This window comes from Morone saxatilis, unplaced genomic scaffold, assembly GCF_004916995.1.
Source record: "Morone saxatilis isolate NCDOM2014 unplaced genomic scaffold, NCSU_SB_2.0 Contig24, whole genome shotgun sequence".
NCBI lineage: Eukaryota > Metazoa > Chordata > Actinopteri > Moronidae > Morone > Morone saxatilis.
Genome location: NW_023339807.1, coordinates 14,685,939 through 14,705,730, shown reverse-complemented (window position 1 = coordinate 14,705,730; position 19,792 = coordinate 14,685,939). Strand labels below are relative to the sequence as shown.

Sequence of the window (19,792 nt, the reverse complement as noted above, 5' to 3'; positions counted from 1 at the left end):
GGTTCAACATGACAGACTCCGTAGAAGAGGACCCGCTCCCTGTGGTGATTATACACTTGTAACACACCGTCCTGTGTTTATCCTGTGAGTGGCCGTAAAGCAGAAGTTGTAGTTGTTCTGTGTTGTTGACTCAGGTGAAGGTAAGGTGTTGAAGGTAAAAAAGTGGTTGCTGGTCGTGGCACTACATCTCTATGTTCTGTTTACTTTGTTTTTTTTTTTACCAAACTTCCCCAATTAGGCGAACCAAAGACACTCGGTTGCACACTAATGGAAACATACCTCTAAATATTATATTCCATTTCTGCCAATAGACCCTCCTTAACTGCAGCGCTCATTACATACGTGTTAATTATTTCCACATTGCGTTCACACGTGGGCCAGATCTGGGCCACTTATCGCAGTCACAGCTCAGTTTCCATCAACAGGTGTCATATAGCCCAGTAGATTTGGGTGAGTTTGCGTAGAGAGGTGTAAATACACAGCGTGGTGGTTTTAGGTTGACCTGCAGTGTGTTGAATATGGATTTTGCCCACATAGACTAGTTTGTGGGTGAGTTTTGCCTATTTGTATGTAGGTCAGGTATTTTGAAGGATGTGACTACATTGCAACATGCTGTCTCAAAGTTTGTTTGCAGAAAATGTGAGCCGCAACAGTTTACAGAGCATCATTTTAAGGTTTAGAGCTGTTTATTTTAATAGAAATACAACTACATAAATATGTGATTATATGCCACAGGTGCACTGATATATCTGATATAGCTATTACAACATAGTTATCAAATGATAACTTTCCACCTTAACATTTGTGAGGTGAAATATTTAATATTCATTGTTTCAAAGGTTAAAGATATAAAATGAATGAAAGTAAACATACATTATTTGTTTGCTGAATCATTGTTAAATCGTTGCAGTGAACAGTTGAACACTTCTACACTCTGACAGCAATGTTAAAATGAATGACTAAGAAGAAGAAAAATAGAACTCTTTGGAAAAAGCTAGTAAGTTGACCTTGAGTTGGGATTGTTTTTTAAAACTATTAGTGGTGAAAGAAGTATATATATATATATATACTTATAGTACCAAAACAACAACCGCTTACTTTTAAAAGTACAGATTTAACAGCAACATTTACTTCAAAATGTAAGAGTGCTTCAGATCATCAGATCAATCTTCAACAAAACTGAGGAAACTTCATGTTAAAGCTCCAGTTGTGAAAGTACTGTACCTCAAAAATGTATTTCAGTAAATGTGTTTTCCACCACTAAACAAGTAAATACAAAAATGTACAGATAAAGACCAGTTTTAGTGTATCTGTGTGTGTGTGTGTGTGTATATGTGTGTGGTAAATGACTGAGGTCAAATGAGGACAGCAGGCAGTGTGCATCTCATTTATTTTCACCCGTTCCATCAAACAGCCACAGTTACCTCAGAGCCAAAACAGCGTACCATTACCCCTTAAATTAGAATACATAAATAAAAGCTGTTTGCATATTAACAGTTGCTGATGTACACATTCCAACTTGCTGAAGTACACGCTGATTTACAAAGACACTGACAATGGGTTTTTTTGTTTCTCAAAATCTATGTATGAATTGAGGCTCGTATTTTTCAGTCCACTGTCACAATGTCCTTCCCTGTAGACAGATGTCAAGCCTTTGCATAACCAAGCTGGAGTTAACTCTGGTAGGGAGCGGGGACAGTCCTTTTGTAGCTGTATATTATTTACAAAGTGAATGATGGAGGTTTATTTGAACCAAACAAGATAATCAATATTAACAAAACAACTAAAAGCTGTCTCTTTTTTTTCTCTTAAACATTCATATTCGTGTGCCGTTTCCCCAAAAGAAAGCAGATAGAAAAGAACAGAGCTGGTTCATTGTCTCGTTCCACCTTAAAAGACTGCGAGTTTCCTTGATTCGAACATTTAGCCCTTAGCCCTGCTTGTCACAAAACAATCCTCTGACCAGAAAAGAAACATACACGGGCTGGTGGGAAATTACATCCTCATTTCTCAAACACACTTAGTCACATTTGCACGCGCACACACACACACACAGTTTGAACCATCCCCCATTCAATCTAAGCTTCAGCCAACTCCAATTTAAACAAACTCTCTCGCCTTTGGGCCTGTGGAGTGGCCCACTTTCTCCATCTAGAGGAGAAAGGCTGAACTACATAGTGCTTCTGTTCCACTGGTTTCACATTTAAAAACCTCTCACCACCTCACGATTGTATTCTGCAGCTTAAAATTTTTTTTTTGTTTTGTTGTTGTTGCCAAGTGAAAGCAACAAATCACCAACAGGCTCGTTCCATCTGTTCTGAGCTCAAGCACCATTACAGTTCAAATAAAACAGGAAACGCAACAGAATCAAGACACTAAATCCAATTCATAAACTGTACAATGTGAAGAAGCATTGAAGGTGCCTGCAGTTTCTTTTTTTTTATGATTCAGTAAACAAACACGATATAAGCTGAGGAACCCTCATGGTATCATGTAAAACTCTCCCTCAGGGGTGATCAGTACGGTCCGTCATGGAGAGAGGTGGGAGAAAAGGAGGAGGGGAGGGGGATGGACGTTTTTTTTTTTTTTTGGAAATGACTTTTCCTCTCGTGTAGTCGCAGAGCTCGACAGACGAAACCGGTTCTGGCTGCTTTGATCAAATGTCTTTAGCTGAATGTTGACGAAACCGGAGCAAAGGGAAACCGGTAAGGAGCGAGTAATTCCTCGCAGATTCTGGTTTCACTCTTCGTCCGCGTTCTTCAACATGAGGATGGAGTTGTAGATCTTTAGGGCAGGTCCTAACTTGATTGACAGGATCTTGACAATGTCCGCTTGGGTGAGCAGCAGGAAGGCCTCGCCATCTATTTGCTAAAAACAAGAAGAGGTTTTGCTTATCACATTTTTGTTTCACAGACTAATAGAGATTCTGATCCATATTTAGTATATAAATATATATATAAATATATAATAGCATTCATTTGAAGTAAAATGGAAATCTAATATTCACTCTTAATTCTGTTTTTGTTCTCTAACAGCTCTTGAAGGAAATATCTAAATGCTCCACTATGTTCACCAGCTAAGACTGTGTCCGTCCACTTTTAATAAAACGTTGTTTGATTCAATCCTGAGCACAAAATACTGAAAAACTTGATGAGCATTTCCTGAACAACATGTGTGATTGCAGTGTGCACTGATTGGCAAGATGTTTAGTGTTACAGAGTGTCCACACAGTGGCATTAATGAAAGAATTACAAACATTGACATATGAATTGTTAGGTAGCATTAATTGTAGGGGTGTGAATCAAGTGTCTTTAAAAAGGAATCACATTTTTCAGGGTTGTCTTATTATGAAAATGTATGCAAATTCTATGAAAATGATGAAAACTACATAAAATTGCATAAAGCTGCACATCAAATACACTAATAAGGCAACTAAAAAGTATGCAAACACATTTCAGACCCTTTTTTCCACGTGCTTAATGTCAGACAGACTACACAAAAGGTGGCAGCAATACATTTACATTGAGATGATTGAGTCAGTGCTTATGTAATGCTGCCACCTGTGTGTGTATGCATTATGTATCGGTTCTGAAGTTCTGCTACAAAAAGCCAAGTGTGTTCCTTGTGTAAAGATCGCTCGTAAAATATAAATACCCTGCTCTCACCTACAAAAGAAGCAATATGAAGACAAACCTACTGGGCTCTTTTTAATGACATTCGTTAGACTAAAACAATTCAAGTATTAGAAACATTATCTTTATTAATATTAATCATTAGTTGACTCTTTCGACTTGGTGACATTATGAGTGAGTTGAAGTCACGGTTAGCAAAGAAGTGCATACCTCGGTTTTAAATGTAGCAGCATGTTCTTTACATCCTGGGAGTCCTTTGACAAAACTGGCCACCTGGTGAACAAAGAAACAGCTTAACTACAAGAAAGCTCCACACAGGATGTTTCCATCAACAATTGTTTATCTACAAATCAAAGTGCCTTTGTTCCACTGACGTGCAGAACAACCAGAAAACCTGTCCTTAAATATTCATTAACAGTCGCAGTTTCCCTGAACAACAACATGCCTTCATGTCGGAGGAGTGAATGCGGAGCAGGTCTGCTTTTCATGTGTTGGCACAGTGTGAGCGTGTGAGCATGTCTGACCTCCTCAGCGCTCCAAGTGGCCACTCTCTTGGCAGTCAGCCCCAGGACCTCAGGCAGCAGCTGGCAGTGTTTGTCCCAGCAGAGAGCCACCCGGTGGGGGGGGGAGGCAGAGATGCCGGGGGAGAACACAGACTCGTGGAGGGCCTGCTGGAGAGAGATGGCATCTGGAGAGGCTGAGGAGAGGAGAGGAGGGGAGAGGAGGGGGGAGTCAGCAGTCAGTGGGATTCAGGTGGTGATTTATAGGTTTTATTTTGTCTCATTTTATATTCTAACGCACCTTTACTATCGCCAATCTCCTCTTTAACGTAGTGCATTTTCAGGTATTTGGGAACTGGAGCAGTCCTGAAGGAAACAAACAAACTGGAGGTTACGCTCTAACAGGACCTTCAGCAGTGAACTTCAGCAGCACAGCTGGATGTAACGGTTTCATGACTGTACCGTTTAGGCCTTGTTCCATTGTGGCTCTGCTCGCTGGCTCCACCCGGTGGCTCCGGCTGGCTGTTGCGTCCTGCACGCTCTGCCTCCACTGTCACAGGTTTCCTAGCAACACAGATAACCCGCTCTTAAGGTACAGACCACTGGATAGAGTTGCGTGCTATTAAAACACTGACAGGAGTTCTCTTGGGAGCATTTGTGGCTTTCAGAGTGTGTTTAAGCTGTTTTTGTAGACTGTCAGCGTCGTACGTGTTGAGCGCCAAACCTGTTCTGGGAGTCGTCAGCTCCTTCCGGTTGGACTGGCGTTGAGGAGCTCTGTGTTGTAGTGTTTGTGTGCGGATCAGGGCGTCGCCCGCGAGGATGGGGTCCACTGACGGCGAGGGGTCGTTCTCCGCTGAGGCGATCTGGCAGCAAGCCCTCTTTGTTCAGATTCATCTCCGAGTAGGGACAGCTCACCTGACTGCACACGCAAAGACACAAACTTTACTCGAGCCATTTCAAAACAGGGAATGAGACTGAAATTCATTTTACTTTTGATGCTCTGCAGTTTAACAGGTTACACCAAAAAGGAAGGAGAAGCAGCTAAAAACCTTAAAGACTCAAAACTCCCACACAGACACACACAAGCAACACATTTACAATCGGCAGCCCACACAAGTATAAATGACTGATGATTTAAGAACACTGAGACTCGTTCTTCTCCCTCTGCACTTACATACAAAGTCCCCAAACACTGATAAAATAAGATAAGATTAAACTATTAATGAGGATTGAGCAACAGTGACAGGATGCAGCAAAGATAGAGAAGAAATTAGAAGTGAGGTTTTAATAAGTAACTTATTGAACAGAATTTAAGTTACTAAAAAGTGTATTAAAAAGTATTACACCAAAGGATCAGAGCAAAGTAAGAAGCTTAGATAAAAAAGGAATTCAGAATATGTAGGATATAAAAATAAAATAACATGAAACAGAAAGTACGACAAAATAAATAAAAAAAAAAAAAAAAAAAAAAACAAAACTGTGGAAAAGCACAAAACTGAGTTTGGTTACTAAGGTAGTGCCATAGCAGCTCTGATGTGGCCAACCCTCGTGCAATCCTGGTGTAGGACATCCTTGTCCTGGGCAGTCAATTACAATCACTGGAGCCTGAAGGTACACACACACACACACACACACCAGCACACACACACAGCACACACACACACACACAGAGGAGTGTTAATAAAACAATGCAGACAACTGCATTTTGAATTCATTACAGATTCCTCCCACCACCATATCCAGGAGTTAAACGAAGGCAGAGACAAACTGTGCTGACTCATCTGTTGAAATTATAATTTGGATCCTTCTACTGAGAAACCTTGACTGGCCTCACTGAATATCAGGACTGGAGGGCCAGGAAGAGTGTGTCTCACTGTCAGGGTCCGAAGTTAACACCCACCAGGTGCCACATGTGGGTAGATTTTCAGTTTGGCAAGTAAATCTTGGAAGGCTATCGACCAAAGTGGGGGTAAATCTTTGCACCAAAATAGTAATGTAATAAAAGACTATGCTTAGAGTACATTGTTTTGGTGTAATTTTCTGCCGTGCTGCTTCTGTCCTCTGCTGTGTCAGACTTTACCAATCAGCCAGATGTGCTTTGTCTGCAGTAGCAAAACTGACTGTCTCGAGCATTCAACAACTCCACTAAGCTACTCGCTAACTAAATAACCTTGTGTTTGTATGTAAATACCCACAAAAGCTTTGATGCTGTGGCACCAGGACTCTGTCAGGAGCAAGAGGCCAGACTAAGTAGAGAATGAGGAGTCTGATTAGTAGGTTTATGTTGGTTAAGTAGAATTTTAAGAATGTATTTGGTTGTTGATCAATATATTAAAATAATTGTGCTTAAGATTTCGTTCTGGTCTCTTCTTTAAGTTTGCATTCGACATAATACCTCATCATCTCAATAAACAAATATATATGTGAGAAAAAAAGCAGGTAATTATTTTGGCTGGTAAAAAATATGCTTGGCGGAGGGATTTTTTCCATCACTTTGGCCGATGAATGAAAAAGTTAAGCTACTTTCAGAAAGTGCTCACCGTTAGGGTATTGTAGTGGGTGTCCAGTCTTCTGACACCACCCTACAGGGTGCAGGTCAGGGCAGTCTGTCTCCACCCAATAGTCGTACTCTGAATTCCAGCCATCAAAATGAATCTAGAGGAGAAGAGGAGGAAAAAAGGTAATTCGACTGAAGCGGAGCACAGAGCAAAATAGACCTTGAAGAGGAGACATCTTGTACCTTTAGTCGGTGGTCCTCTGTGTCTGCTATAGTTGCAACACGGATGAGCATGGGGTTCCTCTTATCGACAGCTTCCACTTTCATCCCAACCTGGAAGCCATGAGGAGGTCGCTGCAAACACAGGACAACAACAAAAATGACTACATCTAGACTACTTTGGTACATGTTATAAATCTTTATGCACTATATTTACTATACTGTGTATATTTGTGGGTGTGTGAGGGAATCGCACCGGTTTGAAAGCCCGAGCAGGAGCAGCCTGTGTGCCCGTCTCTTCTAGGTATTTCTCCCATGAAAAACTCTTAGGTTGCTTATATTCTGGAGAGAGGGAATAAACATGTATTACATCAGTCACTGCATACAGTCCACACATTAACACAGCCTGCTGACACGTGTCCTTGTGGATCAGAAACTAGTGATAATCTGGATATCCACAGGAACTGACAGTGGCATGCATTTAACCAATAATGTACCATACAGTTAGTTTAAATATAATAACTTAAAAATAAGTTTGGGTCATCCTTTCTAACAGCAGGAGCAGTATTTGAGAAACAGCACACATGTACAATACATTCCATAGAAAAATACATTGACAGCACAAGTAAACAACAATTTTGTCAGCTTACTCAGCAGAATCTACTTTTTATTTTAGCATTCATTTCTGATAATGTTAAGACTCTGCATTATTTAGACCCTAGAGTATATTAAAATAGTTTATACTGACCCACATGTGTCTTGGTCTGTGTCTTACCAGCTGGAGTGGTCAGAGTGAGCCCAGCCTCTTCACAGAACCCCACAGGATGGATGTACGGACTGCTAGCGTCACACCTTCAATAAAACAAACACTTGGTAAAAAGACTCACAACAACCGGAACTTAAATATAAACTTTTCCCAAATGTGTTTCAGCTGCATAAACTCTGCAGTTATGTATGTTAGATACTCTCTCAGCTGAAGTACACAGGCACAATGCTGATGTCACACAGACACTTAACCTCAGTAAATTTCACTCAGATTTAGAGCTACAGCAGTCCTCAGAGCGAACTGGGAGTAACTCTGGATCCTACCCATTGTTTTAGTCCTACACCAGGCTCTTACCAGTAATCATATGTGTCATCCCAGTTGTCAAAATGAATAAGCAGTCGGTTGTCAACAACAGCAGCAATGGTTGCTACACAGATCAACGACGGGTTCTTCCTGTCAACCGCCTCCAGCTTCATCCCTGCTCTAAATCCAGACGGAGTCACGGACTAAAATAAAAATTAAAAATTAATACAAATACAAATTTAGCACATACGCAGTCTGATTTAATAACAATCTGATGGCTGTAGTGCTTCATACTCACTGTGTTGAGGCTCTTGAAAAGGTGTTTTGGGGCCAGCTGACCCCTGCAGTTCTTCACATACATGCTCCAATTAAACTCCCCATCCTTACAACCTACAAGACAAACTCACTCAGCAAGCTTGTTTCAAAGATAATGGATAGAGGTGTCAGTCTGTGTCTGTGTGTGTGTGTGTGTGTGTGAGAAACTACCTTTAGGCAACAATAACTTATGTCCATTCTTCTCACACCAGCCAGCTGGTTTCATATCCCACGAGTCGGCATTGGCCCAGAAGTCATAGCATTCTGGGTAACCATCAAAGTGGAGCCGTACCCTATAACCTTGGATCTGAGAGAAAAAGGGACAGAACACACGTATGAGTGAAACTCTTCATTATAAACAAGAATAAAGAGATATACGGTTTGTTGAACAAACAACTATTAGTACCTCTGCAGCGGTGAGCACACAGAACAGAGACGGGTGAGACGGGTCCAGCCCCTCCAGCTTCATTCCCACCTTAAAACTGTTCCTGCTTTGAGGAAAAGACTGGTGCTGCAAGACAAATGCACATCACAGCAGTCATGAATTGGCTCATCTGGTTTAATATATAAAATTGGCCAGTGTATATAGAGAATAAATACCTCTTTGAATAGTTTAACAGGAGCAGCGATTGCTCTCTCCTCCTCCAAGTAAGCAGGCCAGCTCCACGCCCGTTTCTTATTGGGTGGGGCAGACACTGAGAAACATACTCATGTATTATGTACTGTAACTGGTGCATGACGACCTCCATCACATGCCAATCATCACAAACATACAGAAACACTTATTCCACAGGTTTGACTTTTATTTGATTCAGATCAACTCTTTCAATCAACAAGTTTCTTAAATTGTGATAATGGAAGCTCATGTACAAAGATAATTAGCAGTAAGATGTTTTAATCTACTAGTCTATCTCACAGATGTGATAATGTGCCATAATATTGATAGAAAATACAGAATCAATAAAAACCCCCATTCATTCTTTAAATATGTGTATGCAGTTAAACAATGTGAGACAGTAGCAGCAGTCTAACATACCCAGTTTGGCAATTTTGGCACCTCTTCTGCCTTTAGTTGTCTTGGCCTTTTCCTACAAAAAGATTAAATGAAAGAACGTGTTAATAAAAAGAATGACCAACTTCTTTTCTCACCCCTCTTGTGTGTTTTCTCAACAAAAAAATGTGTGATTCTTTGTTGCAAAAACCTTATTATTAATTAAGTTATTACAGCAAAACTAGTACTTAACACTTGAGTGGCCTGTTAGTCTAAAAGGAAACAACACTGGAGACAAATGCTCCTCACCTCTGGTTCCTCTTGATTTTCTTCCTCTTCATCACCAGAATCCATATAGATCTTCCTCTTTTTGCGTACACGTTTGCCCAGCCTCTCACCCTCAACGGCTTGACTCTCCCTTGCTTCCCCCGGAGATGATCTGTAGAAAAGAAGATTTGACTCTCACTGATAAAACAACACAATCATCTGAAGGACAACGAAGAGGCGTTAAGAGAATAGCAGATGTGAGGTTTTACCTGCCACTGGAGGGCTGAGCACAAATGGCGCTACAGAATTTGCCCTGAAAGAGGGCATCTCGGGGAACACGGCCACCGCAAGCCCGGCACCTTGACACCTCCCCATTCGGGCCCATGTCTGCGCTGGAGCCGACTTCAACACTGGGACCAACCTCCACGCTGGGGCCCTCCGTACTGGGGCCCTCCTCTAAAGACAGAAGCACAGGGCCGGGGGCTGAAGGACAAACCAGAAAGAAGGGCTGAAACTGAAAAGCTTTGCTGTCCATAAATAAATACTAACAATTCTACAATAACAATGTTGTAAGGGTTAAACACGTGCCGTCATACCTTTAGCTTTAGACGATCCTGGCTGACTCTGATTGGCCGGAGCTGTGGCTTTGCCAGTCTGTGATTGGCCCTCTGGTGGAGGGGTGGGAGTGTGAGACTGCGCTGGGTCCAAGGTCTCAGAGTTAGGCTCTGCCTGCTGCCCTTTGACGTCTAGGTCTGTGACAATCTCAAGAATCCCAAACTCTGTCATGCGGAACTGAAAGACACAGTGGAAAACATTTGTGCTCATCAGGGTTTAAATTGTTAAACCGAGGTGGTGCATCTCCCCAATCCTGATTAATCTCATCTCGTAAAGAATCTAGTTAGAAGAGGACAACCTAAATAGTAGTCGCACTATATGACCTGTTTGAAATAAGTCTCTCTCTCTCTCTCTCTCTCCCCTCAAGGTTAATGTTTCTTTAATTAAAAAAAAGGTATTCTTTTTTTTTTTTAAGTTATAAGAGGTGGTTTTAATTTCAGGCGAGGTGGCTCAGGGAACGGGAAATCCTGTTCCTACTAATGTCCGAGTGCGATCAGAGGCTTGAACCCAAACATTCACACAATCGGAGACGATCCTGGACATAAATCTCTCTCGTACCCGAATGTCACTGCCTGGCAGTGTGGCGATACCGTCCTTCCAGTCCAGAGCACCCATCACATCAAACTCAGCTCCCTGGGAGGGGCCATCACTGGGTGGAGTGTCCGTCATTCCCACTCCTCCGATATCCCCAAACCTGCAAAGACATAAGAAGAGTCACATCAAAGACTGGCTCAAACATGTTTCACAGAATTACACAAAATACAACAGAGGTTGAATAAAAATGTTCTGTCCAAAATCTCTGACTTAAATTAAAGCGTTTTTCTGCATCCAGTGTGTTTGACCGTGCATGATCACCACAGTGGAGCAGCCTCCCTGTGTGCTTTTAGCTAAAAAAGTGCTCCTAACAACAAATGCAGTTTCTACCTGCACTTGTAAACAGTATTGTCCAACATCACCGCTAGATGGCGACTGTGCGCTGGCTTGAGGATACACCATGCACTTCGATTTCAGACAAAACAGTCAATAATAATATTGTTTTGCTGGTCAACTAACAGGTAAATACGTGCACAAACGGCGGCATTAGGGTGAACCTTCATCAGGACCACTGACAAACATGAGGAAAGATGCGTCAACTTTAAGTTAACCACACAAGTTCATCTTTTCCTTGTTTTAACAGTATCTCCTAAAAACGGCTGTTTGCCTGTTCATGAACAAGTGAGAGGGTAATTTGTTCACCAATTTTAAAGAGAACACTGTTTTCTGAACTGACTGGCCAAACTTAAAAGCGTTTTAATCCGACTAATATTACGATATAACGTTTTAGTGTTGACGCATGTTCAACACTGAATTATGGGGATATTTTCTGTTTGCAAGGTGGCCATAACCATGTGAAAAGTAAACAACAGCCCGAGCTAATAGATCTTGATGAAGTTAGACTTTGCATTGAATACCTCAGTTTTATTCCGGCCATAAATAAAGTGTATGTAAGAGCGCCCATGATTAGCATTCGTCTTATACAAAATGGCGGAGCATAGGAAGAGGCCACCAACACGTTTAAACTATGTAAATTACTCAAGTTACCCATTTAAACAAATCGTGCAGAGCCGCTACGCGTCGAACAAAACCAAACGCTTGCGGTGTAATTTCCTGACTGAGTGTTTTCCCTCACTCGGGTTATTTTCTTCACTTTCTCCTTGTCACGGAATGTCAGCCCAGGGTGCTAGCTAAGCGCTGACATGAAGCTAACAGCCAGCTAGCTCCGCTCCGTTCAGACTGCACGGCTGCTAGACGGCTAGTCGTAGCATTGTGACTGGATGCAGCCAGCTAAGGACAATCTGTAATAAATAAGTTTCCCGGTTAATAACAGGAGGAAAACGCATTTTTGCCAAACGCCAGCATTTCGCACAACATCACCCGCACTCACAATAACACGGCGCCGCTGTTACGAGCTTCAACATTGTTGCTTGATTAATTTCTTCAATAGAAACTTGAAAAAAAACGATTTATTCTCGCCGTTTTAAATCAGAGTGGAAATAACGTGAACTAACGCTAATTAGCAAGACGAAGGTCGGTTTTTCAAATTTCGCCACTGTTAATAGCAATAAATGAGTATTAACGCCCGTATTGTTTTAAAAAAATGTGGAACTCACCTCGTTTCTGTTTTAACTCTTATTTAGAGCTGGATAGAAGGATGCGCATGCGTGCAAGATGCGCTGCTTGACAACTTTGGGTCTCGGAAAAGTTCAGTTTACTATCGGTGGTCAATACCGGGCCTGTTTACACTTACAACACGCCCAAAACTCAGCTCAGTGCCGATAATAACGAGTGCTCCCGACCGGGGCTGGAGCTCATATTCCCTGTTTGCTCACAACAGCCTCACAAGTAATTTTCCCTCAAGAAGTACGAGTGTGTATCAATGGAGCGCAGCAACCGCAGTGCCTTCCATTACCGTTGAGGAGCGGTTGGTTGGTTGGTTGCTCGAACTGACCGTTTGTTCCCCACTTTAAAAAAAAAAAAAATAATAATAATACAATAAAAACCGTTAAAAACAACCAATTTATGTGGCTGCAATCCGAGCACAGACGATAAGTGGTTTGTACACCGGTGCTAACTGTAGGATTGAACACTCAGGCCTGTGAAAAATCACCCGAAGTGACATTTTTAAAACAAAAAAACAAACAAAAACGAGCCGTTTATGTTGCTACACACACCAACACACACAGTCTTTTTAATAAACACATCTACAGTTATGTCGGTTGGTGCGTTTGAGGTCTATTAAAACTAGTGGTGTTAGATGAAACCGAGCAAGATGAATACACACAGTTCAGCCTAATAAAAAAACCCGTAACGGTGTAATGCGATAAAAACAATGCTCTGTATAATCACCATTTTAGCTTAAATTAGACAGCAGTGCATCGCGCTGAGTGGTGCCTCCTCCTATGGCTCTCCCACAGTGGGGTGTGTGCTTTATGGTTTTAATGTGACAGCTAATCAGTTTAGTTAAAATCGTGACTGTGAATGCTCCTCGTCCTGGGGAGGTTATTTTGGGGTTGATTTTAAGTTATTTGATGGCTCGCTGGTGGACCTTCATGTTGAGCTCTCCTGCAGTATCCAATCCCTCCCACCATAAGGGCGGTTTTTGGTTTTTTTTTTCCTCCGATATAATAAGGCTGCACATCTCTAACAGCCCGTTTTCAGCCCCACTTTTGATGAAAACACCCTCGCGTATTAACGCAAAATCGCCCCGGTCTCCATGACTATGTGTTCAGTTGCTAGCTAACAGGTCCACAGTGAGATAAGTCTTTATTTCAGTCAACAAAGGCCGCCCTGATATGAGGTGAAATGAGTTCAGTGCTCGGCTGTAGAAGCGGCGGCGCTGCTTCGTGTCTTGTGATGGTCGCTAGATGGCGCAAGAAGTCCAGTTTCTGCTGCTGCTGCTGCTGGTTGGTTGTGGTTGGTAGGGGGGGGATTAACGGGGTCGTGAATCGTGTTGCAGCCTGCATTGTTTTGTAATATAACATCCAAGTACAAAAACCATGAGATGGCATTTAAAGGCAAAGCGGTCGACTCGAAGGTAAGAGGGTTAGTTAGTTTAATGTGTCACGATTTCTCCGGTCCGATCAGCCGTCTCTGTGATCTGCTAATCGGGAATCGACTGTGCGATGACAAATGTAAAAAAAAAAAGACACTTAAAGGATATGAGCAGGTTATATATGGCACTGATTTATTTTACAGTACGTGCGTAAAATGCTGCTAGACTTATTATATATGCAGCACGTTAGGGTTTGGTGTGAGCTTGTGTGTGTGCAGCAGATAGATAGTCGTGTGTCTACCTACAGCGCACATCCCTCCCACTGCAGCCTGGTAGCCTATCACATGTAAGACTGCACACACACAGCTCCAGGTTAGTGTTTGGTAATGTTGCGTTAGGTGGAAAATATGCGGTGTTGCCCTACTAGACAAATTAGATGCCGTGTTGTGAAATATTCTTCCCCCCCCCCCCCCTTCCCCGTGTCTCAATCCCACAGACCGTGCTCTTCAATCTGCTGCTGTGTCTGCTCATATTTTACTCTCTTTTCTACATGATTGGGAGTGTGTGCTTCGGTGCCTTCAGGTGAGAATCCCTCACACGCATGCGCATAAACCCATATCTTCATCAGCCTCTGCTGGAAATGTCACAAGCTAAATAAATGCCATTTAACATAAAGTTAGAGCCATGTAGGAGGTCTGGAAAGTCATCGCTAATGGAGCTCCACAGTGGTGTAAATATCTGTAGCCAGATTCCAAATGCATAAATAACTGCAGAATTATCTAATGGGGTTTGAAAGGATTCTGCATTTATGTTTCATGTACCAGACTCTCTAACAAACAGCAATCTAATGCAATCATCCTAATGTGGTGATTACAATCCGGCAAAGTGGGGAAACTGATCCCCAAGAGCTCCAGGTTCACTGCATGGTCAATAAGTTAATGAACTTCAAATACATCTTCCAACAATATTAACCATTAAAACACAGCGTCAGTGGAAATAGTGAGGTTTTTAAGATGTGTCCTGTGTCTTCACCTCATGCTGAGGCCCTTACATAGAGGGGCCCTCAGCCAAAATAGATCTAAATACTGATAATATATAGCAAAACAGGGCAGGTAGTATGTCTTCTTTTTACTGGTAGATGAAATATAATGTCATGTGTAGTGTTCAGTTTGTACTTGACTGTCAGTGGTACTTAATCTGTACTTATGGGATACATTCACAATGGACAGAAAGCAGGAGATACAGGGAGAGGTACAATCCATAGTGGGTTAACCTGGCCGTGGATCAACCATTGCAGCAGTGATTGCATTACTTTACGGTGGTTTGACACACTTTTCTTACAATAGCTGACATTAGTTGTTTTTTTTTACCCCTCACTCAGGTTGGATCACTTTGACGGACTGATTCCATTCGACTTTAAGACCGAACCAACTGAATCTAACTCCAAATACTTGGGTGAGCACACTGAATGCAGCCTATATGATCGACAGTGAGCGTATGAGCTTTTCTTACACTTCCTGTGTTTGGTCCTTCTCAGTGAACCTCCTGTCCTTGGAGCTCACCTACTTTTGCAGCGGCCTTTTGTTTGCTGCAGTGGTGCGGAGGCGAGTCTGGGACTACGCCTTCACTGTTACACTGCTGCATGTAATGATCACCAGCATAGGTGAGCAGCAATCTTACAGTACATCTATCCAGGTACACACACACACACACACAAATAACTGAATGTGTTGTAGATTAAAACGTAACAAATTGTTTCCTTGTTGCAGTGATGTGGGAGTTTCCAATGGTGTGGCAGTGGTGGCTTGCTTTAGGTATAACAAACATCACAGGCAGCTTATCTGTAAGTTATTGCATTAACTGTATGAGCTCAGTTCTTTTTAATGCGTTATATTTATTGTCGTTCTACAGGTAGCGGCTTGTTTCTGATGATCTGTAATGGTCAGCTGATAGCTTACTTCACCTGCCAGAGCGACCAGAGCTACGCCTCCTTCAGCATCTACTGACAGACCGAAAACTACTCTGTGTACAAAACTCTGTTTCACAAACAGTCTGGTGAAGTGAGGTAGAAAGGATTAGACAAGATGCTCTCTTCCTGGAGACACCCATTAGATTCTCCATGGTGATGGGCTTTTTCTGTTTGTCACTAAAAAAAGACTACTTACCATTACACATAGAGTCAGAGCTGGGTCCAATTTGTGTTGTTCAAGGAGATGTTGTCTGTACTTCGCTTCTAATGCACTGTGCCGGATTTTAAGGCACCCGTGAGGTATTTTCAGTACTTTTGTAAACTGTGAATGTAATGGCAGAATGGGCAAGTTGCAATACACGTTTGTTGTATGTGTTAAAGACGTACATGTAAAGTGTTAAAAATAAAAGTGCTTTAGACTGAGTGTTTATTGTTTCATCTTCTTACACATTAAGGTAGCTTAGACTTGTGAAATAGTGACCAGCCTATTTCACATTATGAACTGATACTTAAAATAACAGTAATAACGTAAAAATACACTATTGATTAGTAAAGTGTAACCAATGAAACATACAGTACATTGCAGTGTTAGTGTACGAATATTTTGCTTAAAAATAAACTTTGAATAATTTATGACATAAAAAATAAATATTTGAACAAACATGCTCCCATTGGGTTTGGCGTTGTTATGAAACCAGCTCGGCTGCCACGTACTCCACTGGGTTCATGAAGGAGAATCCTGGAAACGCCTCGCTGGTCGCGCCCGCCTGGCACCTGCCATTCACGGAAGCGGGAACGGGCTGTAGCGTAAACTCTGGGTCGATGTAGCTGATGTCACAGGGACCAGTCTGGAGAGGAGAGAGGAATAGACACTCTGTACACTGCATTGATTAAAAATAATAAAATAGTTCTCTCCACTCATTTCTAAATCACTCCTACCACTTTTGGGATGAATGGGGGTCTGACTTTCTTGGCCAGAAGATCGTCCCAGTTAATGGATGCAAAGAAGGGATGTTCCTGCAGCTCCACCTGGAGACATTTTGGAATTAGGCCCTCTGTAGTTATGTCTTAATGTGCATCATTGTGTGTTTTTTCTTTGTGTGCACTTACAAGGTCACGGCTCGCCCCTAAGCGTTTGAAGAAATCTCTTTCCAGCAATCCCTTTAGCAGTGAGCAGGCAGCCTGAGATGCTCCACTGGGCAGCTGCAGAGGAGCGTGAAGTATGTTTTCAAACATCTCTGCTTTGCTACGGCTATAAAATGGAGGCTGAGAGAAAGAACAGGGAGATGGAGTAAGGTGAAGGTGATTAAGAAGGTAATAAGATCAAAAGGGAGTAATAATTATCTCCTCTGCACTCACCAGTCCATAGAGCATCTCAAAAAGCACAGTGCCAAGACCCCACCAGTCCACTGCTGGACTGTATGGGTGGCCTTGCAGCACCTCTGGAGCGAGGTACTCAGGAGTCCCACAGAAGGTATGCATAATCCCACCGATGGCCACGCCTTCTTTACATAGCCCAAAGTCAGTCAGCATTATGTGACCCTCACTGTTGAGCAGGATGTTCTCTGGTTTGACGTCTCTGGTGGAGGAACAGATTGTTGGTTTAGTCCGGCAAAAGCACATTAACAGATTTGACTGTTGTTTTTGTTTCATTTTCTTCTGGTTTCACCTTGCTTTCCTTTACTGTTTATTTTTTAATGGGGTCTTTGGAGGACACAGTGGTTTTTAGTGATATCATTTTCTATGCAGAGCTCTCTTATCAAAGTGAACCTCTTTGGGATTTCCTTGTATAATCAATTAAACATGCGAAAATGTTTAAATCAAACATGAGCAAAGAAAGCGAGCAAGCGGTGAGTCAAAAAAAACTTGTAAGAGTGACTGTGCTGGGCGCCCGGTTAGCTCAGTGGGTAGAGCTGGCGACCCATGTACTGAGGCTGAGCCCTTTGCTGCGTGTCATGCCCTCTCTCTCTGCCCCCCTCTCCTGTCTGTCTTCAGCTGTCTCTATCATATAGGCAATAAAAGCCCCAAAAATACTAAAAGAGCAGCACCAACCAGATTAAGACTAAAAACAGTCACAAACAATAAATGAAAAATGAGATTAAAACAAAAACATGGAGGAGAGTAAATCTGTTTAAAGGCTCTTATTTAAGGAGGGCTCCACATCAACAAAACAAAGAGCCACGATAAAGACGGATGAAAGCGGCAGAGAGCACCACACCGAGAGCTCTCCGACGCCACCACCTGTAATGTCTGCTGTATACAGCTGGCTGTGTGTCTGACTCTGTCCTCTGACTTTATCAAACACCTGCAGCAGCAGGTCGCTTCTTCAACACCCACTGACTGCAGGATAATGTCAGTAAATCCCATCAAATGCAGACTTCCATCCCGTGAGGTCCCCTGGTAACATAGTCCCATGTGAATAGGACTAATGAAGCTCTATAGGTAAACCTGCAGCTTCAAATAAACAAAAACTTTATAATATTATTTTTAAACTTGTGAAGGAAGAATTTCACTGTTTAAATTGTTTTAAATCGACTAGAAATAAATATGTAAAACGTCTGCCGGATGGATAAACGGTGGAGATTCTGTAAAACCTCAAACTAGTTTTTACATTTCTGAGATTAAATTTATAATCCTTCAGGTTTCACCTGGTGCATCTATGTCCATGCTAACCATTTGCTACGCTAGCTGTTGCAGCAGCAGTTTCCTGTAGGATGGTGAGAGATTATCTGACTAAACCTTTTTTACCTGTTCTAATGTAGAAGAAGAGACACGCAATCAGACTTTAGAGCATAAAAGCGCACTGTGGGCAGGAAGCGTGCTGGCGGCATGAGCGCGCCTGCGGGTAGAGAGCGCTGGGCGGTAGAGTATCCGCTGGAGTAGAGGGCACTGCGGTAGAGAGCGCTGCGGTGAGCTGTAGGATGTTTGATTTTGTAGTAAATGTGTTAAAACAAGTAAAAACACAGGTCTGGTCATTTTAAACATGGTTAGCATGTAGCGTTAGCTTGATGAAGACATCCTGCTGGCAGGTTTAGCTGAGCTTCTTTAGAGAAACTGACCTGAGAACAGTGACTGTGTGCTCATCATGTATGTGTATATATGTATGATATCTTTTGTATTATATGGGCTAATTAACGACTCACACTATCTCTTTCAGTCAGATCTGACTCTGGTGATGAAGTATTTAATTTTATCTTCTGAATATCTGACTATTTATTGTCTGTCATGATCTCAGCACATTTCCCTCTATGATTAGTTGATCTGTGTTATTTATAGTAGTGCATTATAAAGAGAAAAGATGGTGTATGTGTTACTCTGCTGCCAGTGTTGTGTCAATAAAACTGATACAAACAGTGTGGTCCTGTTTATTATCAGAAATCAAATGAATTCTCTTTAACTCAGGTGAGTGAAGATGGTGTTTATTATGGCATCACTTTTCTGCCATATGTGGTGATAAAATACTCAACAATTTATTAAGATCTGTAATTCTAGCACACCATTTTATTGCCTGCGTGCCCTATGTATATCTAATGATTATGTTACCTTGACAACGGCAAAACATGTTACTTATATCTTTATTACCCCTGAGAGCAGTTTTCTGTACACTCAGCAGTAATTACATAACCATCAGACAACCACAGTCGGTTTGGGACTTGTATGTTTTTTACTCTTCGTAGCCATTTAAAGGGCCAGTGTGTGGGATTCAGTGGCAGCTAGCGGTGTAGTTGACGGTCAGTCTGTTTGGTCTGTCCGTTCTGGGCTACTATAGAAACATGGCAGACCCCGCCAGAAGAGGACCCGCTGTCACTGTAGATAAAAACCTCTCATTGTGACAAACACAATGATTTTTATATTCAGCTGAATAAACACTAATGAAAACGTACCTATGGATTTTATATTAATGTGAAACACTGGAGTCTGAATATCTTACAGAAGAGCAAATTGTAAAAAAACAATTTTCTAAAAACAGCATCACAACTTGCTTTATTGTTGCCCTGGTAACTGTGTTTAATGTCACAGCTATGAACTGTGGGTAATTCCCTCTGCAGAAATGCAGACGTACAGAAAGAGCTTAAAGGACTCAAAACAGGTAAAGTGGATGAGATCAGGAGGAGACAGACAGCTGCAGTCATGGTCACTCATTTCAACTTGAATAAGGTAATACATATGTAATGCATCCTCTATA

The 19,792-nt window shown here is 41.9% G+C and overlaps 3 protein-coding genes across 3 annotated transcripts in view; 1 reads left to right on the top strand and 2 right to left on the bottom strand.

Annotated features, from left to right (window-relative positions):
- Positions 1–1,373: 1,373 nt before the first annotated feature.
- On the bottom strand, positions 1,374–12,544 carry l3mbtl1b (L3MBTL histone methyl-lysine binding protein 1b). The gene is given in 23 exon segments (XM_035672902.1): positions 1,374–2,868; positions 3,843–3,905; positions 4,157–4,329; positions 4,434–4,498; positions 4,595–4,696; positions 4,857–5,047; positions 5,642–5,725; positions 5,727–5,737; positions 6,673–6,787; positions 6,873–6,983; positions 7,105–7,190; positions 7,597–7,700; positions 7,969–8,120; positions 8,216–8,307; positions 8,404–8,539; positions 8,639–8,743; positions 8,833–8,927; positions 9,269–9,320; positions 9,533–9,662; positions 9,760–9,973; positions 10,087–10,282; positions 10,664–10,799; positions 12,256–12,544. Coding segments are annotated over 22 exon segments (2,517 nt in total). The 5' UTR covers positions 10,775–10,799; positions 12,256–12,544; the 3' UTR covers positions 1,374–2,739.
- A 1,013-nt stretch (positions 12,545–13,557) lies between these two features.
- On the top strand, positions 13,558–16,030 carry LOC118335893 (transmembrane protein 244-like). Its single transcript, XM_035672390.1, has 6 exons — positions 13,558–13,679; positions 14,134–14,219; positions 15,019–15,092; positions 15,175–15,300; positions 15,407–15,451; positions 15,549–16,030. The coding sequence occupies exons 1-6, from the start codon at positions 13,647–13,649 to the stop codon at positions 15,641–15,643; spliced, it is 459 nt and encodes a 152-aa protein (XP_035528283.1). The 5' UTR covers positions 13,558–13,646; the 3' UTR covers positions 15,644–16,030.
- Positions 16,016–19,792, bottom strand: part of sgk2b (serum/glucocorticoid regulated kinase 2b) — a 6,171-nt gene continuing 2,394 nt past the window's right edge. The window contains exons 9-12 of the mRNA XM_035672389.1: positions 16,966–17,185; positions 16,717–16,872; positions 16,546–16,635; positions 16,016–16,454 (exon numbers count right to left, since the gene is read on the bottom strand). Coding sequence (XP_035528282.1) covers positions 16,293–16,454; positions 16,546–16,635; positions 16,717–16,872; positions 16,966–17,185 — 628 coding nt within the window. The 3' untranslated portion in view covers positions 16,016–16,292. The remainder of the gene's footprint in view (positions 16,455–16,545; positions 16,636–16,716; positions 16,873–16,965; positions 17,186–19,792) is intronic.

Excerpts from the sequence above, each read along its gene's own strand:
- LOC118335893 (XM_035672390.1), top strand. The coding sequence starts at position 13,647 with ATGGCATTTAAAGGCAAAGCGGTCGACTCGAAG. Across the intron at positions 15,093-15,174 it reads ATCTAACTCCAAATACTTGG|TGAACCTCCTGTCCTTGGAG; the intron begins GTGAGCACACTG and ends GGTCCTTCTCAG. Across the intron at positions 15,301-15,406 it reads TGTAATGATCACCAGCATAG|TGATGTGGGAGTTTCCAATG; the intron begins GTGAGCAGCAAT and ends TCCTTGTTGCAG.